Source organism: Dasypus novemcinctus, chromosome 11 (genome assembly GCF_030445035.2).
Source record: "Dasypus novemcinctus isolate mDasNov1 chromosome 11, mDasNov1.1.hap2, whole genome shotgun sequence".
In the NCBI taxonomy this organism is placed as follows: Eukaryota; Metazoa; Chordata; class Mammalia; order Cingulata; family Dasypodidae; genus Dasypus; species Dasypus novemcinctus.
In genome coordinates this window covers 7348518-7365611 of record NC_080683.1, presented here as the reverse complement: position 1 = coordinate 7365611, position 17094 = coordinate 7348518, and the positions used below count along the sequence as shown (strand labels likewise).

At 47.3% G+C, this 17094-nt stretch overlaps 1 protein-coding gene across 1 annotated transcript in view; it reads right to left on the bottom strand.

The window, feature by feature from the left end:
* FANCE (FA complementation group E) overlaps positions 1–16663 on the bottom strand; it is a 30583-nt gene extending 13920 nt beyond the window's left edge. The window contains exons 1-7 of the mRNA XM_058306618.1: positions 16272–16663; positions 8683–9295; positions 7691–7735; positions 7323–7382; positions 6856–6999; positions 6366–6489; positions 6068–6146 (exon numbers count right to left, since the gene is read on the bottom strand). Coding sequence (XP_058162601.1) covers positions 6068–6146; positions 6366–6489; positions 6856–6999; positions 7323–7382; positions 7691–7735; positions 8683–9295; positions 16272–16504 — 1298 coding nt within the window. The 5' untranslated portion in view covers positions 16505–16663. The remainder of the gene's footprint in view (positions 1–6067; positions 6147–6365; positions 6490–6855; positions 7000–7322; positions 7383–7690; positions 7736–8682; positions 9296–16271) is intronic.
* Positions 16664–17094: the final 431 nt, after the last annotated feature.

The window sequence follows — 17094 nt, the reverse complement described above, 5'->3', positions numbered from 1 at the left end:
GTCTCAAATCCTGTATCTCTTCTGGGGCTTTGATATATTCCCTTTTTTTTTTTTAAGATTTATTTCTCTCCCCCACCCCTCTATTCCCCCCGTTGTCTGCTCTCTGTGTCCATTTGCTGTGTGTTCTGTGTCTGCTTTATTCTCATTAGGTGGCTCTGGGAACCGATCCTGGGACCTTCGGAGTGGGACAGAGGTGATCAGTCTCTTGCACCACCTCAGCTCCCGCCACCTCAGCTCCCATTCTGCTACATCTTATTTTCTCTTCTGTGTCTCTTGTTGCACCATCTTGCTGCACCAGCTCTGTGTTGGCCGGCACTCCTGTGCAGGGTGGCTTTTCCCATGCAGGGCAGTTCTCCTGCAAAGGGCCGCATCCCAGCATGGGCTGGCACTCCTTGTGGACCAGCTCACCACATGGGTCAGTTTGCCCTCACCAGGAGGCCCTGAGCATTGACCCCTCGACCTCCTACATGATAGATGGGAGCCCAGTTGGTTAAGCCACATCCATTTCCCGATATATTCTTTTTCTTGGGCCATTTCTTCCATTTTTGTAGCATGGCTTTTAAGTTTTTACTGATGTCTAGGCATCTGACTAGGATGGTGAGTTTACTCAGATGCTCAATTTCTCTTTTGTAGGGGTTTAGTGTCAGAAGGCTGTGTATTACTCCTGTTCTTTGATTCTTGGTTCAGTCTGTTCTGAGTCTTTAGGATTGTTCCTGCTATTTGCTCAAATCTGGGGCCTAGACCCAGTAATGGGTTGCAGATCTGCTTCCTAGGGCCCTGGAGAGGGAGGCTGTAAAGGCTGGAAAAATGCTCTCATTTCATTTCCTCACATGCACTTCCTTGGCCCGCCACCAGATGGTGCTTTTCGACAGCCCTCTCAATTCAATGCCTGGTCAGTGTGTGTTTGCTGCATATGCACAGGATCAGTGTTTTAGAGGACCCTGCTTGGAGGCTAAGAGCCTTGTAATTCAAACTTCCTCAGAGGCAGATCTTCAACTGTTGCTGGCAGCCCCCTATCTTTTCCTGAGTAGGAAATAATTCCACTCTCCTCTGAATCATCAACAACCATTCTCGGACAGTAGAGAGAGAGATTGAGAGGGTTGAATCTTTTTGGTCCCTTCTCAGCTTCCAAGGCAAAAAACGGCACAGTCTCATCCAGCCTGGAAGGGCTTGTGGGACACAGTAGACCAAATCTGTGGGTCAAAAGTTGAGTCAGCCTTAAAGGGCTGTGTTCCTCTTTCTCCCCTTTCCTGGGGAGTTGGGTCCCTGGGGCCCCCTCTGTAGCTGCCAGCTCTGAGGCCAGAAAATTTAAAAATGTCTATAGGGTAGGGGCAATGGCTGGCAGTTGCAGCTGTGACTTTTAACTCACGGCTTTGCCGTTGCAATTCCTTTCCTTTGTCCCTCTCACTCCTGGGCAGTGTTCAGTCTACCCCTGGTGTCCTAAACCCTAGATATCCCCCCCCCAACTGTCCTCTAGCTATTTTCCTGGGAGAGAAAAAAGTCCCATGTCTTTCTAGTCTGCCATCTTCCCAGAACTCTCAATGTCTTTTTGATGTCTTTTATCTCTTCAGTTACATTGTCTTTTAACTCAATAATTTGATTTTGGAAATTTGTAAGCATCTTGGTGATCAGTTGTCTCAAATCCTGTGTCTATATGGGAATCTTCTATATTTTGTATGTGACTTTTTTGTAACCTAAAGCTTCTTTCAAGATAAATGAAAAAAAAAAAAAGACACTGGGGGAATATATGGAAGAAAATGTCACTGTACATACACAGATCTTACAGTGATGAAAAAATGTCAAAAAAAGTATTTTTTATTTCAAATTTTTTCAATTTTTTCAATTTTATTATTTTTAAAACTATTATTACATTTTCTTATTAGTTTTAATCGGTTATTTTGTTGGTTTCATTTTTTAAGAAGTTTCGGATCACAGAAGGATCACAACCTTGGCAGGGAAGGATCACTGGTGCAGGATGTCAACGATGGGGGATGCATGGGAGGAAGTTCGCCTGGGGCATACCGCTAAGGCATATGAATGTGTTCAAGTGTTCCTGGAGCATTGTCATGGTGGGTGGAAAGCCACACAATAACCAAAATACTACTGAATTTCCATCCTGGGGAGCTCTGCCACATTCTCTAATGGGACAGCAAGAATCCCCCAAGTACAAGGGCAATGCCTAGTGAAGGATGGACTGTTGCGATGGGACCTTGATATTGATGACTGTACTTATGAACCTTTTCTTATGAAATTGAACCTTAGGCTAGTAGTATATGTTGCCTAAGAGCTCCTAAGAGTCTCCTTGTTGCTCAAATGTGGCCTCTAAGTCAAACTCAGCATGTAAATGTACTACTACCTTCCCCCAGGCATGGGACATGACTGACTCCCAGAGATGAGCCTCCCTGGCACAGAGAGATTATTACCAAGTGCTAACTAGCAACACACCTGGAAAAAGACCTTGACCAAATGGGGGAAATGGTAAATATGAATTAGTTTTCATGGCTAAAGAGATTTTAAAGTCAGTCGGTAAGTCATTCTGGAGGTTATGATTATGAAATTCTCAGCAGGATCTCATTGACTGCCACAGTAAATATTGCCTCAAATAACAGGGTTCCTGAGGCTCTAGAGACAACCAGACACTATAGGTAGGGCAGAGAGCTCAGGGGTTTGGTGCTGTGTCAGTGGGCCCTACTTTGGAATTTATGTTCCCCAGTGTGACAAAGTTGGACTCATTTGTAGTTTCCCTACATATGGCTCTTCTGCCCCTACTATCTGAACCTATAGTAAGTACTAGACTTAATAGGTGTGTGTCCAAGAGGCTTAAATCTTTGGGCTGTCCATGTATCAGCTGCGCCCTGAATCTCAACGGAATTGCCAATACCTACTCTCCAGTTCATTGGACTCACCCAGGAACAGAGATAACACCCATTCCAAGGAACAGAGAGAGTCTGCAACTACAACCAAGATAGATCCATCCATCTACCCCATGGAATCTAAGCCCCCTCTCAATCAGAGGCAGAGTAGGCAGCACTATCCCAGAATCCTCAGGATTGGGGAATGAACGACGGACTAGAGTAGACTTACTATTATTCTACTATAGACTTACTGTTATTCTAGCAATGGAAGAACTTTTATCATTGATGTGCAGGCAGTGGCCACCAGAGGTTCTGAGAGGAGGAAGAGTAGAAAACAGGTGTAATATGAGGGCATTTTTGGGACATTGGAATTGTCCTGAATGATGTTGCAATGATGGATATAAGCCATTAAATATTTTGACATAACTTACAAAATTATGTGGGACAGAGTGTAAACTATAATCCACATTTAGTGGCAATGCTCCAATATGTGTTCATCAATTTAAAAAAATACACCAAACTAAGGAAGGATGTTGTTAAAATGTGGGAAATGGAAGCAGACTTGGCCCAATGGACAGGGCATCCGCCTACCACATGGGAGGTCCATGGTTCAAACCCTGGGCCTCCTTGACCTGTGTGGAGTTGGCCTGTGTGCAGTGCTGATGTGCGCAAGGAGTGCCATGCCATGCAGGGGTGTCCCCTGTGTAGGGGAGCCCCACGTGCAAGGAGTGTGCCCTGTAAGGAGAGCTGCCCAGCGCGAAAGAAAGTGCAGCCTGCCCAAGAATGGCACCGCACACACGGAGAGCTGACACAACAAGATGATGCAACAAAAAGAAACACAGATTCCTGATGCCGCTGATAAGGACAGAAGTGGTCACAGAAGAACACACAGCAAATGGACACAGAGAGCAGACAACGGGGGGGGGGGGGGGGAGAGGAGAAATAAATAAAAAAATAAATCTTTAAAAAAATAAAAGAATAATAATAAAAAAATAAAATGTGGGATAGTATGGGAGGGGGAAGGAACAGAGCATATGGGAATCCCCTCTATTTTTTATGCAACATTTATGTAATCTAAAGTTTCTTTAAATAAGTAAATTTTTAAAATTCTGTGTCTATCTGCAGCTTTGACATATTCCTGTTCTTGGGCCATTTCTTCCATCTTCTTAGCATGGCTCATTAAGTTTTTGCTGCTGTCTAGGCATATGATTAGGATGGTGAATTTACTCAGATGCTCCATTTCTACCTTTTGTAGGGGTTTAGTGGCAGGAGGCTGTGTGTTTCTGCTGTTCTTTGATTCTTGGTTTAACCTGATCTGAGTCTTTAGGACTGTCCCCGTTATTTGCTCGGATCTGGTCCCTGGACCCAGTAATGGGTTGTAGACCCGCTTCCACAGACCTTGGGGAGGGATGCTGTAAAGGCTGGGAAAACCATCTCTTATTTACTTTACATTTCCTCACGTGCACTCCCTTGTTCTGTCAGCAGATGGCGCTCTCCCAGCGCCTTCTCAGTTCAAAGTCTGGTTGGTGAGTGTGTGCTGCAACAGGGACTGGATCAATGTGACAGAGGATCTGCCTGGATCCTCAAACTTTCTCAGAGGCAGTTCTCCAACCTCTGCTGCAGCCTCCTCCCTTTTCCTGGGTAGGAAGTAATTCCACTCTCTTCTGCATCGTCAACAACCAGTCCCAGTCAGTAGAGAGGGAGACTGAGAGAGTCAGACCTCTGTAGTCCCTTCTTGGCTCCCAAGGCAAACAATGATGCTCCAAGGCAGCCCCACCCAGCCTGAAGGGCTCGGGCTCACGGGCCAGAGGAGACCAAATTGGTGGGTCAAAAGCTGAGTGGGGAAACGGACTTTGGCCCAGTGGTTGGGGCGTCCGTCTGCCATATGGGAGGTCCGCGGTTCGGGCCCCGGGCCTCCTTGGCCCGTGTGGAGCTGGCCATGCGCAGTGCTGATGCGCGCAGGGAGTGCTGTGCCACGCAAGGGTGTCCCCCGCGTGGGGGAGCCCCACGCACAAGGAGTGCGCCCATGATGAGGGCTGCCCAGCGTGGAAGGAGGGAGCAGCCTGCCCAGGAATGGCGCCGCCCACACTTCCTGTGCCGCTGATGACAACAGAAGCGGACAAAGAAACAAGACGCAGCAAATAGACACCAAGAACGGACAACCAGGGGAGGGGGGGGAAATTAAATAAATAAATAAATCTTTAAAAAAAAAAAAAAAAAAAAAAAGCTGAGTGGGCCTTAAGCTGTGTCCCTTTCTCTTCCATTTCCTGGGTTCGTGGGTCCCTGGGGCGCCCTTTGTCTGTATCTGCCGACCCCAAGGCCTGAGAATTCAGAACGGTCTATATGGCGGGGGAGGATGCTGGCAGCTGCAGGTGCTGCTTTTAACTCACAGTTTTGCCATCACTATTCTTTCCCTTTGCCCCTCTCTCATCTGGGTGGTATCCAGCCTTCCTCTAGTGTCCTAATCCCTAGAAGAATTTTTCCAGGCCTTTTCTGCCTGTCCTCCACCTATTTTTGTAGGAGAAAAGAGAGTCCTGTGTCTTTCTAATCCACCATCTTCCTGGCACTCCCCTAATGGGGTCTTACTAACTTATTTCATGTGTCTTTATCATGTTTCCCCAAGTTTAATACTCAAATTGAATAAAAATTTTTGAGTACTTACTAGGTACCAGATATTGTTCTAAACTCTGTACACATACTACTGCATTTAATCTCCAGAAAAATCCTACAAAACAAATATTATCCCCATTTTTCTATGGAGAAACAGGTTCAGAGAGATGAAATAACTCATTTGAGTTCAGACAATTTAATAAAAGGCAAGGTTGAGATTTGAAGCCATGTCTGTCTGACTCCAGAGTCAGTACTCCTAACCACTGTGCCATATCCCGAGTGCACTGTGAACCACTCAAGAGCAGGTAACACCAGCCCCTTCTCTGTCCGCAAGGCACCTGGCAGGGAGCCAGCCCCACACCTGGCAGAGGCTGGGGAAGGTTGCAACTTGGGCTTGGGAAGATGCACAGGATGGCAACCTGCATGTGCCCACAGGCAGGAAGGCTTTAGCCAGGTGCAGGCAACAGTGGAAGGGCATTTGGCAGTGCCACTGCCTGACTCTGAGGCACGGGCCTGGCGCCCAGCCCCCTCCCACCTGAGTGCCAGGAGCAGCTCTAGCCTGGGGGAAGCCAGGGGCGGTCAGCGTGGAGGTCTGCACTCACCCCAGCAGGAGAACCTGTGTGTTTGGCTCCAGAGCCGCATCCTCCATAAGGCGACAGAGACACTCTGTCTGAGCTGGACCTGGATGGGGGAGAGCAGAGTGAAGGGCTGGGGGAAACGGCAGGAGAGGACAGGCCTAGCAGGGGGAAGGACGGCCCAGTTCATTAGAGGGAGCATCATCAGGGAAGCAACAGGTATCTGCCCACTGAATACCCTCCTCCTGCCAGGCCCACCCTGGGGTGAAGGGTTCTGGGAACAGAGAGGGCAGAGCTACAGACCTACGGCTGGACCCAGTATTACCTGTGCCTGGGGCCTGGAGCACAGGGCCAAGGAGGGCCCTGCAGACAGGGTAGGTATACTTGGCACAGAAGGCTGTCAGGGCAGTTGTGAGTAGACGGGAGGCTGAGGAAGTCAGGGAGAGGATCTTCAGCCAACAGGGAGGAAAATATTAATTAATCCATTTCTTCTTTCTTTCAATAAATGTTTATCAGGGACATATTGCAGATAGTAATAAGAATTATAGAGGAAAACAAAACAAGTTCTTTTATCTGTGACTCATACAGACCACACGTTGGAAAAGCCACACAGGTCCCTCATCTTTCCCCACTGCCCTGAGCTCCCAAATCCCTGAAAGCCCACTGATCAGTCTCTAGAAGGGAGAGCCCGGGGGACCATGCCCAATGAGCGAGTACCCTTTTCTTACTTTAGTGCTTCCCCAAGCACCACCCTCTGAGAGCTCAGACTCTCCCCAACTGTCCCGGCATTCCCAGGTGCCTCCCAGTGCACCTACCCGTCCAAGAAATAGGTTCCGGGTCAGCACGGTAGCACTGCTGAAGCTAAGGTCTGGTGAAAGGGCCAGTAGCCAGCTGCAGAGCTGCAGGAGACCCGAGTCTGGAAGCTGGGGGAGCTGCAACTGGGCACAGAGAAGGTCCACCTGCCAACAGGAGCACACGTGGGGGTGAGGCAGGGAGCAGAAAAGGACAGGAGATGTGTATACAGGGATGTTCAGTCCTGCGAAGTGGTCTCGAGCCATCGGGCTGTGGAAGCAGTGGGATGAGGGCACTCCAGAGTAAGGACAGCCTGGGAAAGCTGCCCCAGAGGAGAGGAACCACGGGCTAAAAGAAACCATTCAGGGTGATCCCATGCCCCTAAGGGACAGAAAAAATCAAACTCCCCTCCTCAAATTCTCACATGAGGCTGGGAAGCAGTGTGTGTGTGTGGGGTAAACTCAGGCGTAGGCAGCCTTTCTGGCCTCACCTGGCTGGGACTGCATTCGTGGAGAAGCCGCAGCTCAACTGGGGGGGCACCCTCCAGGCCCTGTGGAGGGAAGCCCAAGGTCAGGGCCTGCAGAGCCCTCAGCAACAAATCCATGAGGCCAACCCTTCGGTTGACAGAGAAGGGAGCTAGCTCCCTAGAAGGCACTTCCAGAGGAGAGGAACTTGGCTGGGGTTAGATGATGGCCTATCTACACCTGGACCAAGATAAGCCCTTCTGTAGCCACTGTCTTCATACCTCGCTCCACCCCATGTCCTGTGCCTCACTGCACTGGGGCTTCCCTGGGTACAACTAAAGTCCCAGGTGGAAGGAGAAGGGAGGGCTGTGGCAAGAGGGGAGGGGCCGGTCACCTCTCCAGAAGTCTTGAGCAGCTGCTGCAGCTTGGGAACCTGGTCCTGCAGAGAAAAGCCTATCACTGCCAAGTCTCTACTCCCACACTGCCCCCCGCCCCCTCCCCCCATATACACACACGGCACACAGCCCCAAGTCCAGTCCTGGCTCCCTCTCTTGAGAAGGCTCTAGGGAAACGGACTTTGGCCCAGTGGTTAGGGCGTCCGTCTACCATATGGGAGGTCCGCAGTTCAAACCCCGGGCCTCCTTGACCCGTGTGGAGCTGGCCATGCGCAGCGCTGATGCGCGCAAGGAATGCCGTGCCAAACAAGGGTGTCCCCCGCGTGGGGGAGCCCCACGTGCAAGGAGTGCGCACGTGAGGAAAGCCGCCCAGCATGAAAAGAAAGAGCAGCCTGCCCAGGAATGGCATCGCCCACACTTCCCGTGCCGCTGACGACAACAGAAGTGGACAAAGAAACAAGACACAGCAAATAGACACCAAGAACAGACAACCAGGGGAGGGGGGCGGAAATTAAATAAATAAATAAATCTTAAAAAAAAAAAAAGAAAAAAAAAAAAGAGAAGGCTCTAGATCAGTGGGAGCTAGAGAGCAAAAATGAGTTGAGTGAGCCAAGAGCATGAAGCCTCTATCTTGAAAAGGTGTTTGAGAACGCAGAGGAGACCAGGCCCGTGTGAAATCCAGCCGGCTGGGTTAGTCTTCTCTACACGCCTTGGGCTAGGAGAGAAGCTGGAGGAGGCAGAGGTAGTTCCAAAGCGCCTCCTCTTGCCTGGCACCCTTTTACTCCACATTATAGATCATTAGGATGAGAGTGTCCCACCTCCGAGAACCCCCTTGCTGTCTCCTCCTCGGAATCTGTAGACTACATTCTCTCAACCTCCCCACATCCCCTGGCTCCATGGACCACAGAATCATCCCAAGTAGAAAAGCGTCCCAACCAGGTTTTGCCATGGGCAAACCCTCACTCCAAACCCAGTCTCCGCACCTTAATACCTGGATCGCTTTGGGTAACTCCAAACTCTCAGCTGGGCCACCAGCAGCCTCCAGCATCTGACCAGCCTCAGCCTCTGCGCCCACAAGGGGCTGGTTCTTCCTAGGCGATGCACCTCCTCCAGCGGCCAGGGCTGCCAGGGATTCATGTGCAGATCTCCCCTCCTCATGACGTTCTTCCTCCTCCTCCCTTTCCAAATGCCGGACTCTTTTGGGGGCCTTCTCTTTCTCAGGACTGGCAGGCTCAGGCTCTGGCTCCTTTCTACGTCTCCCAGGCTGCTGGGAGTCACTGCCTTCTTCCTCTTCGGGGTCTGGAGCCAGGGGCAATCGCACTCTCCTGCCTCCCCAGCCCAGCTGCCTACACAGGCCTTGGAGCTGACTCTGGCACCTTTGGGACAGTGGGGAGGCTCCCCTGACAGAGACCCCAACCCCCAGATCCCTCTGCAGCAATTCTGCCAGGGCCCGGAGCCAGGCATCAGGGTCAGGGCCTGCGTGCTGCTGGGCAATCTGCAGCACGGGGAGGAGGCTGCTTTCAGGCAGCGATGCCCGAACAGCCATCAGCAGTGACATCAGGTTCCTCTGGCATAAGCGGGGCAATCGCAGCAGCAGTGGCTTCCTAGGGATAAGAGGGAGAGCCAACAGTTAAGGGTGTCTAACAGAGGGAGCACAGGGCAGACTAGGAGAAGAGGGGAGTGGATGACGGTGAACAAAGAGGGGGTCTGACGTGGAGTTGTCCTGGATAGTGCTTCACGGACAATTACGGGACATTATAGATCCCCCCAGGGCCCACTGGATGGAACGTGAGAGAGTCTGGGCTATGATGTGGACCATTGACTATGGGGTGCAGTGATGCTCAGAGATGAACTTACCAGGTGCAATGGATGTGTCATGATGATGGGAGAGAGTGTTGCTGTGGGGGGAGTGGGGGGCGGGGGCGGTGGGGTTGAATGGGACCTCATATTTTTCATAATGTAATTAAAAAATAAATAAATAAATAATTAAAAAAAAAAAAAAAAGAGGGAGCCTGGGAAGCCAGAGCAGGGGGAGGCAGGACCTGCAAGTCCGTGTGGACGGAGGAGACGAGAGTTCTTCAACAAGTCTTCACTGAGCATCTATCAATCTATCATACGCCAGGGACTGCTCAAAAACTTTTTGACATTTCCTATTTCCACTCAAAAATTCATGTTGGAAACCAACTCCATGATAGATCTGTGTTTTATATTAAAAAGTTTCCCAAACTTATTCAAAAAGTAATATTCTAGGATGCTGTACAATGCTTAGTCTGCAGCCCCGTGGCTCCCCGCAGCAGACTCCCAAAACTCTCAGTTACTTATCTTTCCAGCTCTGATGCTCCTTTCACCCAAATGTGAGTTCCTGAAAGGCAGAGTCAGTGTCTCCCTCCTCTGTGTCCCAAAACCCAGCAAAGCACCAGCCCCTAACAGGCCCCTGGTACACATTAAATGCATGAATTAATGCTCTGAGAGTAAGTGTCCAGAGACCACGCAAGAGCTCTAGACAGAAAAGGCTTCACAGAGGAGGTGGGACTTGAAACAAAAGGAATCAGATAACTCTTACTATATCACTTTAGTTTTCAAAAAGTATTTACAGAGGCAAAGCAGAGAGAGGGTGTGGGGTTTTTTTTTTGTTTTTTGAGTTCTAGGGGCTAAGAACAGAATGCAGAATAAATGCTCCAAGGGTTTCTAACCTTTTTATGTATCAGATTAAGTCTTAAATGCATAAAATGAAATACATTACAAAGGAAACCAATTACATTGAAGTAAACAGTTCTATCCAGGGACCATAGGTTAAACATCTCCTCCCTTTATTCTGTACTGAAAAAGTCAAACAGCTGGACCACATTTCTATAGACTCCCATATGGAGATTCAGGAAGGTCTCCAGCCCCATCCCTTCAAAGAAATTTAAAGTGGAGTGTGGGGAGAAAATATTAGAACTTACATCTCTACTTATTTATCTAAAGATAAGAAATTAAGCATTACAAATATTTAATATCTGGATTGGCCCTCCATTCAGGGGGAGGAGTATCCAAGGAGAAGACTAAAAGGCCCATACAACGAGGGGCTGCAGCATCTCACTCCTTTTTGCTTTCTGTGTATTTTAGTTAACTGTCTGGCTAAGTACATTTTTGGATATTATCTTTTTTAACAAAAACACATCCTTACAACATTACTACTAACCCCACAGAAATAAGAGATCATAAGAGAATACTATGAACAATTGTATAACAAAAAACTAGACAATGTAAGTGAAATGGACAAATTCTTAGGAACAAATAACCTATACTCATCCTAGAAGACGTCAACAAACCAATCACAAGTAAAGAGACTGAAACAGTCATCAAAAATCTCCCCAAAATGAAAAGTCCTGGACCAGATGGCTTCATAAGTAAATTCCACTGAGTAGTCAAAGATTTAATACCAGTCTTATTCAAACTCTTTCAAAAAATTAAACATGAAAGAATGCTACTAAACTCATTCTATGAAGCTGGCATCACTCTAATATCAAAGTCAGATAAAGATAATACGAAAAAAGAAAAAGAAAATTACAGATCCATTTCCCTAATGAATACAGATGCAAAAATCCTCAACAAAATACTCGCCAATCAAATCCAACAACACATTAAAAGAATTATTCATTATGATCAAGTGGGTTTTATCCCAGGAATGGAAGAGCAGTTCAACACAAGAAAATCAATCAGAGTAATATATTACATTAATAAATAAAAAAAGAAAAATCACATATGGGAGGTCTGCGGTTCAAACCCCGGGCCTCCTTGACCCATGTGGAGCTGGCCCATGCGCAGTGCTGATGCGCGCAAGGAGTGCCGTGCCACGCAGGGGTGTCCCCCGAGTAGGGGAGCCCCACGTGCAAGGAGTGCGCCCCATAAGGAGAGCCACCAAGTGCGAAAGAAAGTACAGCCTGCCCAGGAATGGTGCCGCACACATGGAGAGCTGACACAACAAGATGACGCAACAAAAAGAAACACAGATTTCCCGTGCCGCTGACAACAATAGAAGTGGACAAAGAAGACGCAGCAAATAGACAGAGAGAACAGACAGCTGGGGCGGGGGGGAAGGGGAGAGAAATAAATAAATATAAAATAAATCTTTAAAAAAAACATCACATGATCCTCCCAAGTGATGCATAAAAGGCATTTGATAAAATACAGCATCCTTCTTGATAAAAGCACTCCAAAAGACAGGAATTGAAGGAAACTTTCTCCACATGACAACGGGCGTATATGAGAAGCCCATGGTTAACACTGTACTCAGTGGTCAAAGACTGAGTTTTCATGTTGAGACCAGGAGCAAGATAAGGATGTCCACTGTTACCACTGCTGTTCAATAGAGTGCTATAAGTTCTAGCGAGAGCAATCAGACAAAAAATAAAAAATAAAAGACATCCAAACTGGAAAGGAAGAAGTGAAACTTCAGCTATTCACAGATGATATGATCCTATACTGAGATTATCCCAAAAAATCCACCACAAAACTACTAGAGCTAATAAACAAATTCAGCAGAGTGGCAGGACAGATTAGTATGCAAATATCAGTAGTGTTTTTATACCTTAGTAATGAGCCATCTGAGGAGGAAGTCAGGAAAAAAATTCTATTTACAATAGCGACTAAAATGATCATATTTAGGAATAAAGTTAACCAAGGACATAAAGGACCTACATTCAGAAAACTACAAACCATTGCTAAAACAAATCAAAGAAGACCTAAATAAATGGAAAGACATTCTGGGTTCATGGATTGGAAGACTAAATATCATTAAGAAGTCAATTCTACCCAGATTGATTTACAGATTCAATGCAATTCCAATAAAAATTCCAACAGACTTTTTTAAAGAAATGGCAAAGCCAATTATAAAATTTATTTGGAAGGGTACGGGGCTCTGAATAGCCAGAAATGCCTTAAAAAGGAAGAATGAAGTTGGAAGACTCTCACTTCCGGACTTTAAATCACATTACTTAGCTACAATGGTAAAAACAGCATGGTACTGGCATAAAGATAGGCACATAGGCCAAAAGAACCAAATTGTCTGCTTAGAAACAGACCCTCACATCCACGGGCAAGTGATTTTTGACAAGGCTAACAAGCCCACCCAGCTGGGGCAGGACAGTCTATTCAACAAATGGTGCTAGGAGAACTGGATATCCATAGCCAAGAGGACCCCTATTTCACACTGTATACAAAAATTAATTCATAGTGGGTCAAAGACATAAAAATAAAAGATAGAACCATAAAATTTCTGAAAGAAAATGTAGGAATACATCTTCAAGACCTGGAGTAAAAGTGGTGGTTTCTTAAACCTTACACACAAAGGGCAAGCAATGAAAGACAAAAATGGATAAAAGGGACCTCCTCAAACTTACACACCTGTGTGCTTCAAAGGCCTTTGTCAAGAAGGTGAAAAGGCAATGGGAGAAAATATCTGGAAACCACATATCCAATAAGGCTTTGATTTCCATTCTACATAAAGAGGGCAAACAACTCAATGACAAAAGGGCAGTCAAGCCAATTTAAAATTTTTTCCAAAGAGGAAATGCAAACAGCAAAAAAAAAAACCATGAAAAAAAGTTCAATATTACTAGCTATTAGGGAACTGCAAATCAGAAGTACAATGAAATATGATCTCACACTTCATAGAATGGCTATTATTAACAAAACAGGGAGCAGATGTGGCTCAAGCAGTTGAGTTCCCACCTCCCACATGGGAGGTCCGAGGTTCGGTTTCCCAGTGTCGCCTGAAAAACCAAAAAACGAATAACAAGGAAAACAAACAAACAAAAAACAACTCAGGGAGCTGTTCAGTGGTTGAGTGCTGGCTGCCCACGAGGACTTGGGTTCAATCCTTGGCCCCAGGTACCTAACGAAAAAAAACAACTACAAGTGCTTCAGAGGAGCAAGAGAAACACTCCTTCACTGTTGGTGGGAAAACAGAATGGTGCAGCCTGTGTGGAAGATAGTTTGGAGGTTCGTTAGGAAGCTAAACACAGAGCTGCCATATGATCTGGCAATCCCTCTACTAGGACTATATCCAAAAGAACTGAAAACAGGAATGCGAACACAGGTGCACATGGGTGTTGATAGCGCATTATTCACAACTGCCAAAAGATGAAAGAAAACCAAATGTCCATCAACAGATGAATGGAATAACAAAATGTGGTATATACATGATGAAATAGCATGCTGTGGTAAGAAGAAATTAAATTGGGACACATATGACAACGTGGATGAACCTTGAGGACATTATGCTGAATGAAATAAGTCAGACACAAAAGGACGAATGTAGTACGGTCTCACTAATAAGAACTTAATATGAAGAATAAACACAGGGAGTTAAAATCTAGAGTACAGGGTACAGGGAGGTAGGATGAGGGCTGAAAGGGAGTACTTAGGCTTAATGTATGTAGAATTTTAAATCAGCTTGACTGTAAAAATGCGGAAATGGATAAAGTTGATAGTAACACATTATAGTGAGTAGAACTAATACAGCTGGTTTATAAATGGGATTGTGGCTGAAGAGGGTAATCTAGGGCTGTAAATGTCAATTGAAAGAAAGTACAGAATAACCTAGGGACTGAATAACATAGTAAACCCCATGCTGGATGAAGATTGTTGTTAATAACCCAAATACAAGAATGTTCTTCTATGAACTAGAACAAATGTACATCACTATTACAAGGTGGGAAGAATACGGTAATGCATGGGAAAAATACATTTAATATAATTTATGGACTCGTAGATAACAGCAATATTGTACTATTCTTCCACCAATGTCAAATAAGGTACTATATCAATGTTAAAGGTCAGTAACAGGGGCGTGTGGAATTTTTCTTTTGGAGTAAGTAAAACATTCAAAAATTTACTGAGTGTGGAGTGGGTGTAGCTCAATGGTTGAGCAAAGACTTCAAATGTACAATGTCCTGGAGTCTATCCCCAGTACCTCCTAGAAAAAAAAAAAAGCTGTGATGATGGCACAGCTTTGTGATGAAAGTGAGAGTCATTAAGTGTATACTTCAATGGATTGTACAAAGCAAGGGACTCTACATCACAATGAACTATTTGGTGGATGATGGACTGTGGTTAACAGTACAAACATGAGAGCTTTCTCTTGAGCTATAACAAGTGTACCATATTAATACATGGCATTAATAATGGGAGTGTATGGAAAAAATATACCTAATATAAGCTATGGACCATAGATATTAAGAGTAGTAATATTTTGATGATATTCTTTCATCATCTCCAACAACTGTTCCACAGCAATGCAAAGTGATGGTGGAGTGGTGATATATGGGAATTCTGCACATTATATATGATTGTTTTGTAAGCTCACAACTTCTCTAATAAAAAATATTAAAAAAAAAAATCCACAAAGGGACATTCAAGAAAACAAAAACACCATACCCTTACAAAGTGGAATGGATGTGTGGCTTAAGAGGTCACTTGCAGGGAGGCGGATGTGGCTCAAAGGATAGAGCGTCCACCTACCATGTAGGAGGTCCAGGGTTCGAACCCAAGGCCTCCTGGCCCATGTGGTGAGCTGGCCCATCAGCAGTGCTGCTGCGCACAGGAGTGCCATGCCACGCAGGGATGTCCCCCGCGTAGGGGAGCCCCACGCACAGGGAGTGCGCCCTACAAGGAGAGCCACCCCGTGGGAAAAGCGCAGCCCGCCCAGGAGTGGCACCACACACACCGAGAGCTGACACAGCAAGATGTCGCAACAAAAAGAGACAAAGAATCCCAGTGCTGCTTGACAAAGAATGCAAGAAGACACAGAGCAGACAATGGGGAGGGATGAGAAATAAACAAAAAAATTAAAAAGTCACCTGCAAAGAAACTGAAGGTTGAAGGTGATACCAATAATGGAGGCACAACCAAATAACAAGAAAAAGGCACAGACAACATATCTGCTCCTAGTAAGAGCAGCCACACCAGGAGGTTAAAAAAAAAAAAAATTTTTTTTAAAAGTCCAGTCATGCAAAAAACTAGAAACGGCCAAGAAGACCAAAAGAAGACTACTAAATCATCCTTCAGGAATATGCTCTTGCTCTCAGTACTCTGAAATATTGATAGAATAAAGCCACCAAAATTGATAGAATAATACACTTAGATGTTTAGTCCATTTATGACATTTTAAATTTATATTTCTGCATATTTACTAATGTACATATTTTAGCACGTGTACAATTTATACATTAGTATGCCTATACTGGAAGTACACGTTCAATTCTATTAGCGATGGAACTATGTGAACGAAACCGATTTGAAAAAACAAAAATCGACTTTACTTTACTGATTTATAATCACTTATTCACACCCAAAACAAGTCTTTGTACCCTCGGGGTCCGACGCTGCCCCGACAGTAGGTGCTCAGTGAAAGTCTGTTGGATGCCCTTTGTCATGGGGTGAGCGGCATGGACCCAGGAGCCGGGGTTCCTCCACAAACTCGGGCTGCAGGTAATTATTTAGCCCCTCCGGGCCTCAGGATCCTTATCCGTAAGAGAGGGATGGTGGCAGTCCCAGCCTCACCGGGCAGTGGAGGGCCGCGGGCGGGGGACTTACAGCTCCAGACGGCAGTCCGGCCCCTCCACAACCGGCTCCTCCCGGCACAGCGCCTCGAGGAAGCGACCCCAGGCGAAGGGCTCCCCGCGGCGGCTGCCCAGCGTCCGCAGCACCCCGAGGCCGCCCCGCGCCCCCTCGGGTCCCGCCTGCAGGGCCTGGAGCAGGAGGCGGGCGGGGGCATCCAGCTGCGCCCAGGGAGCCGAACCCGCGCCCTCAGGCTGAGGGGTCGCCATGTCCCGGGCAGGGCTCCTCAGGTCGCAGGCTGGAGAAAACCGAGAAGGGCCCGCGTCCTGGCCTCGGGGCCGCGACAGGCGTCGGCCCGCAGCCGCCGCATCCCCACCCTCGCGATTGAGCACCCTCAGGCGCCCGGGCAATCCCAGGAGATCGCGCGCGACCGGAAGAGGAACAAGGAGGCCGGAAGAAGCCCACACAGGACGTGGGGCGGGGCGAAGCCGGGGCGCCGCGGTCAGGCCGGGGGCGGGGCGACCGGCGGGCGGGGCCCAAGACTGGGCGGGGCCTGCGAGTGGGCGGGGCGAATCCTGAGCGCGTAGACGGTGGACCTGAGGGGAGCCGGAACGGGCTAGGGAGAGCCTCAAAAGGTTTAGTTTATGTGGGGGCCGGCCCCGAGAGGGCGACAGAGCAGGGGCGCGCCCTCGCCCCTCGGCTTCTTGCTGCCTCCATAGCTCCCTGAAGTAGCCGGGGCAGAATGGATGTCCATGGTGCGTGTAGATAACGGGCTTTGGATTTGACCACCATATACATACACCGCATCCTAACTTCACCTCTTCCACAGGCCAAACGATGCCATCATTTGGGTTTCCAT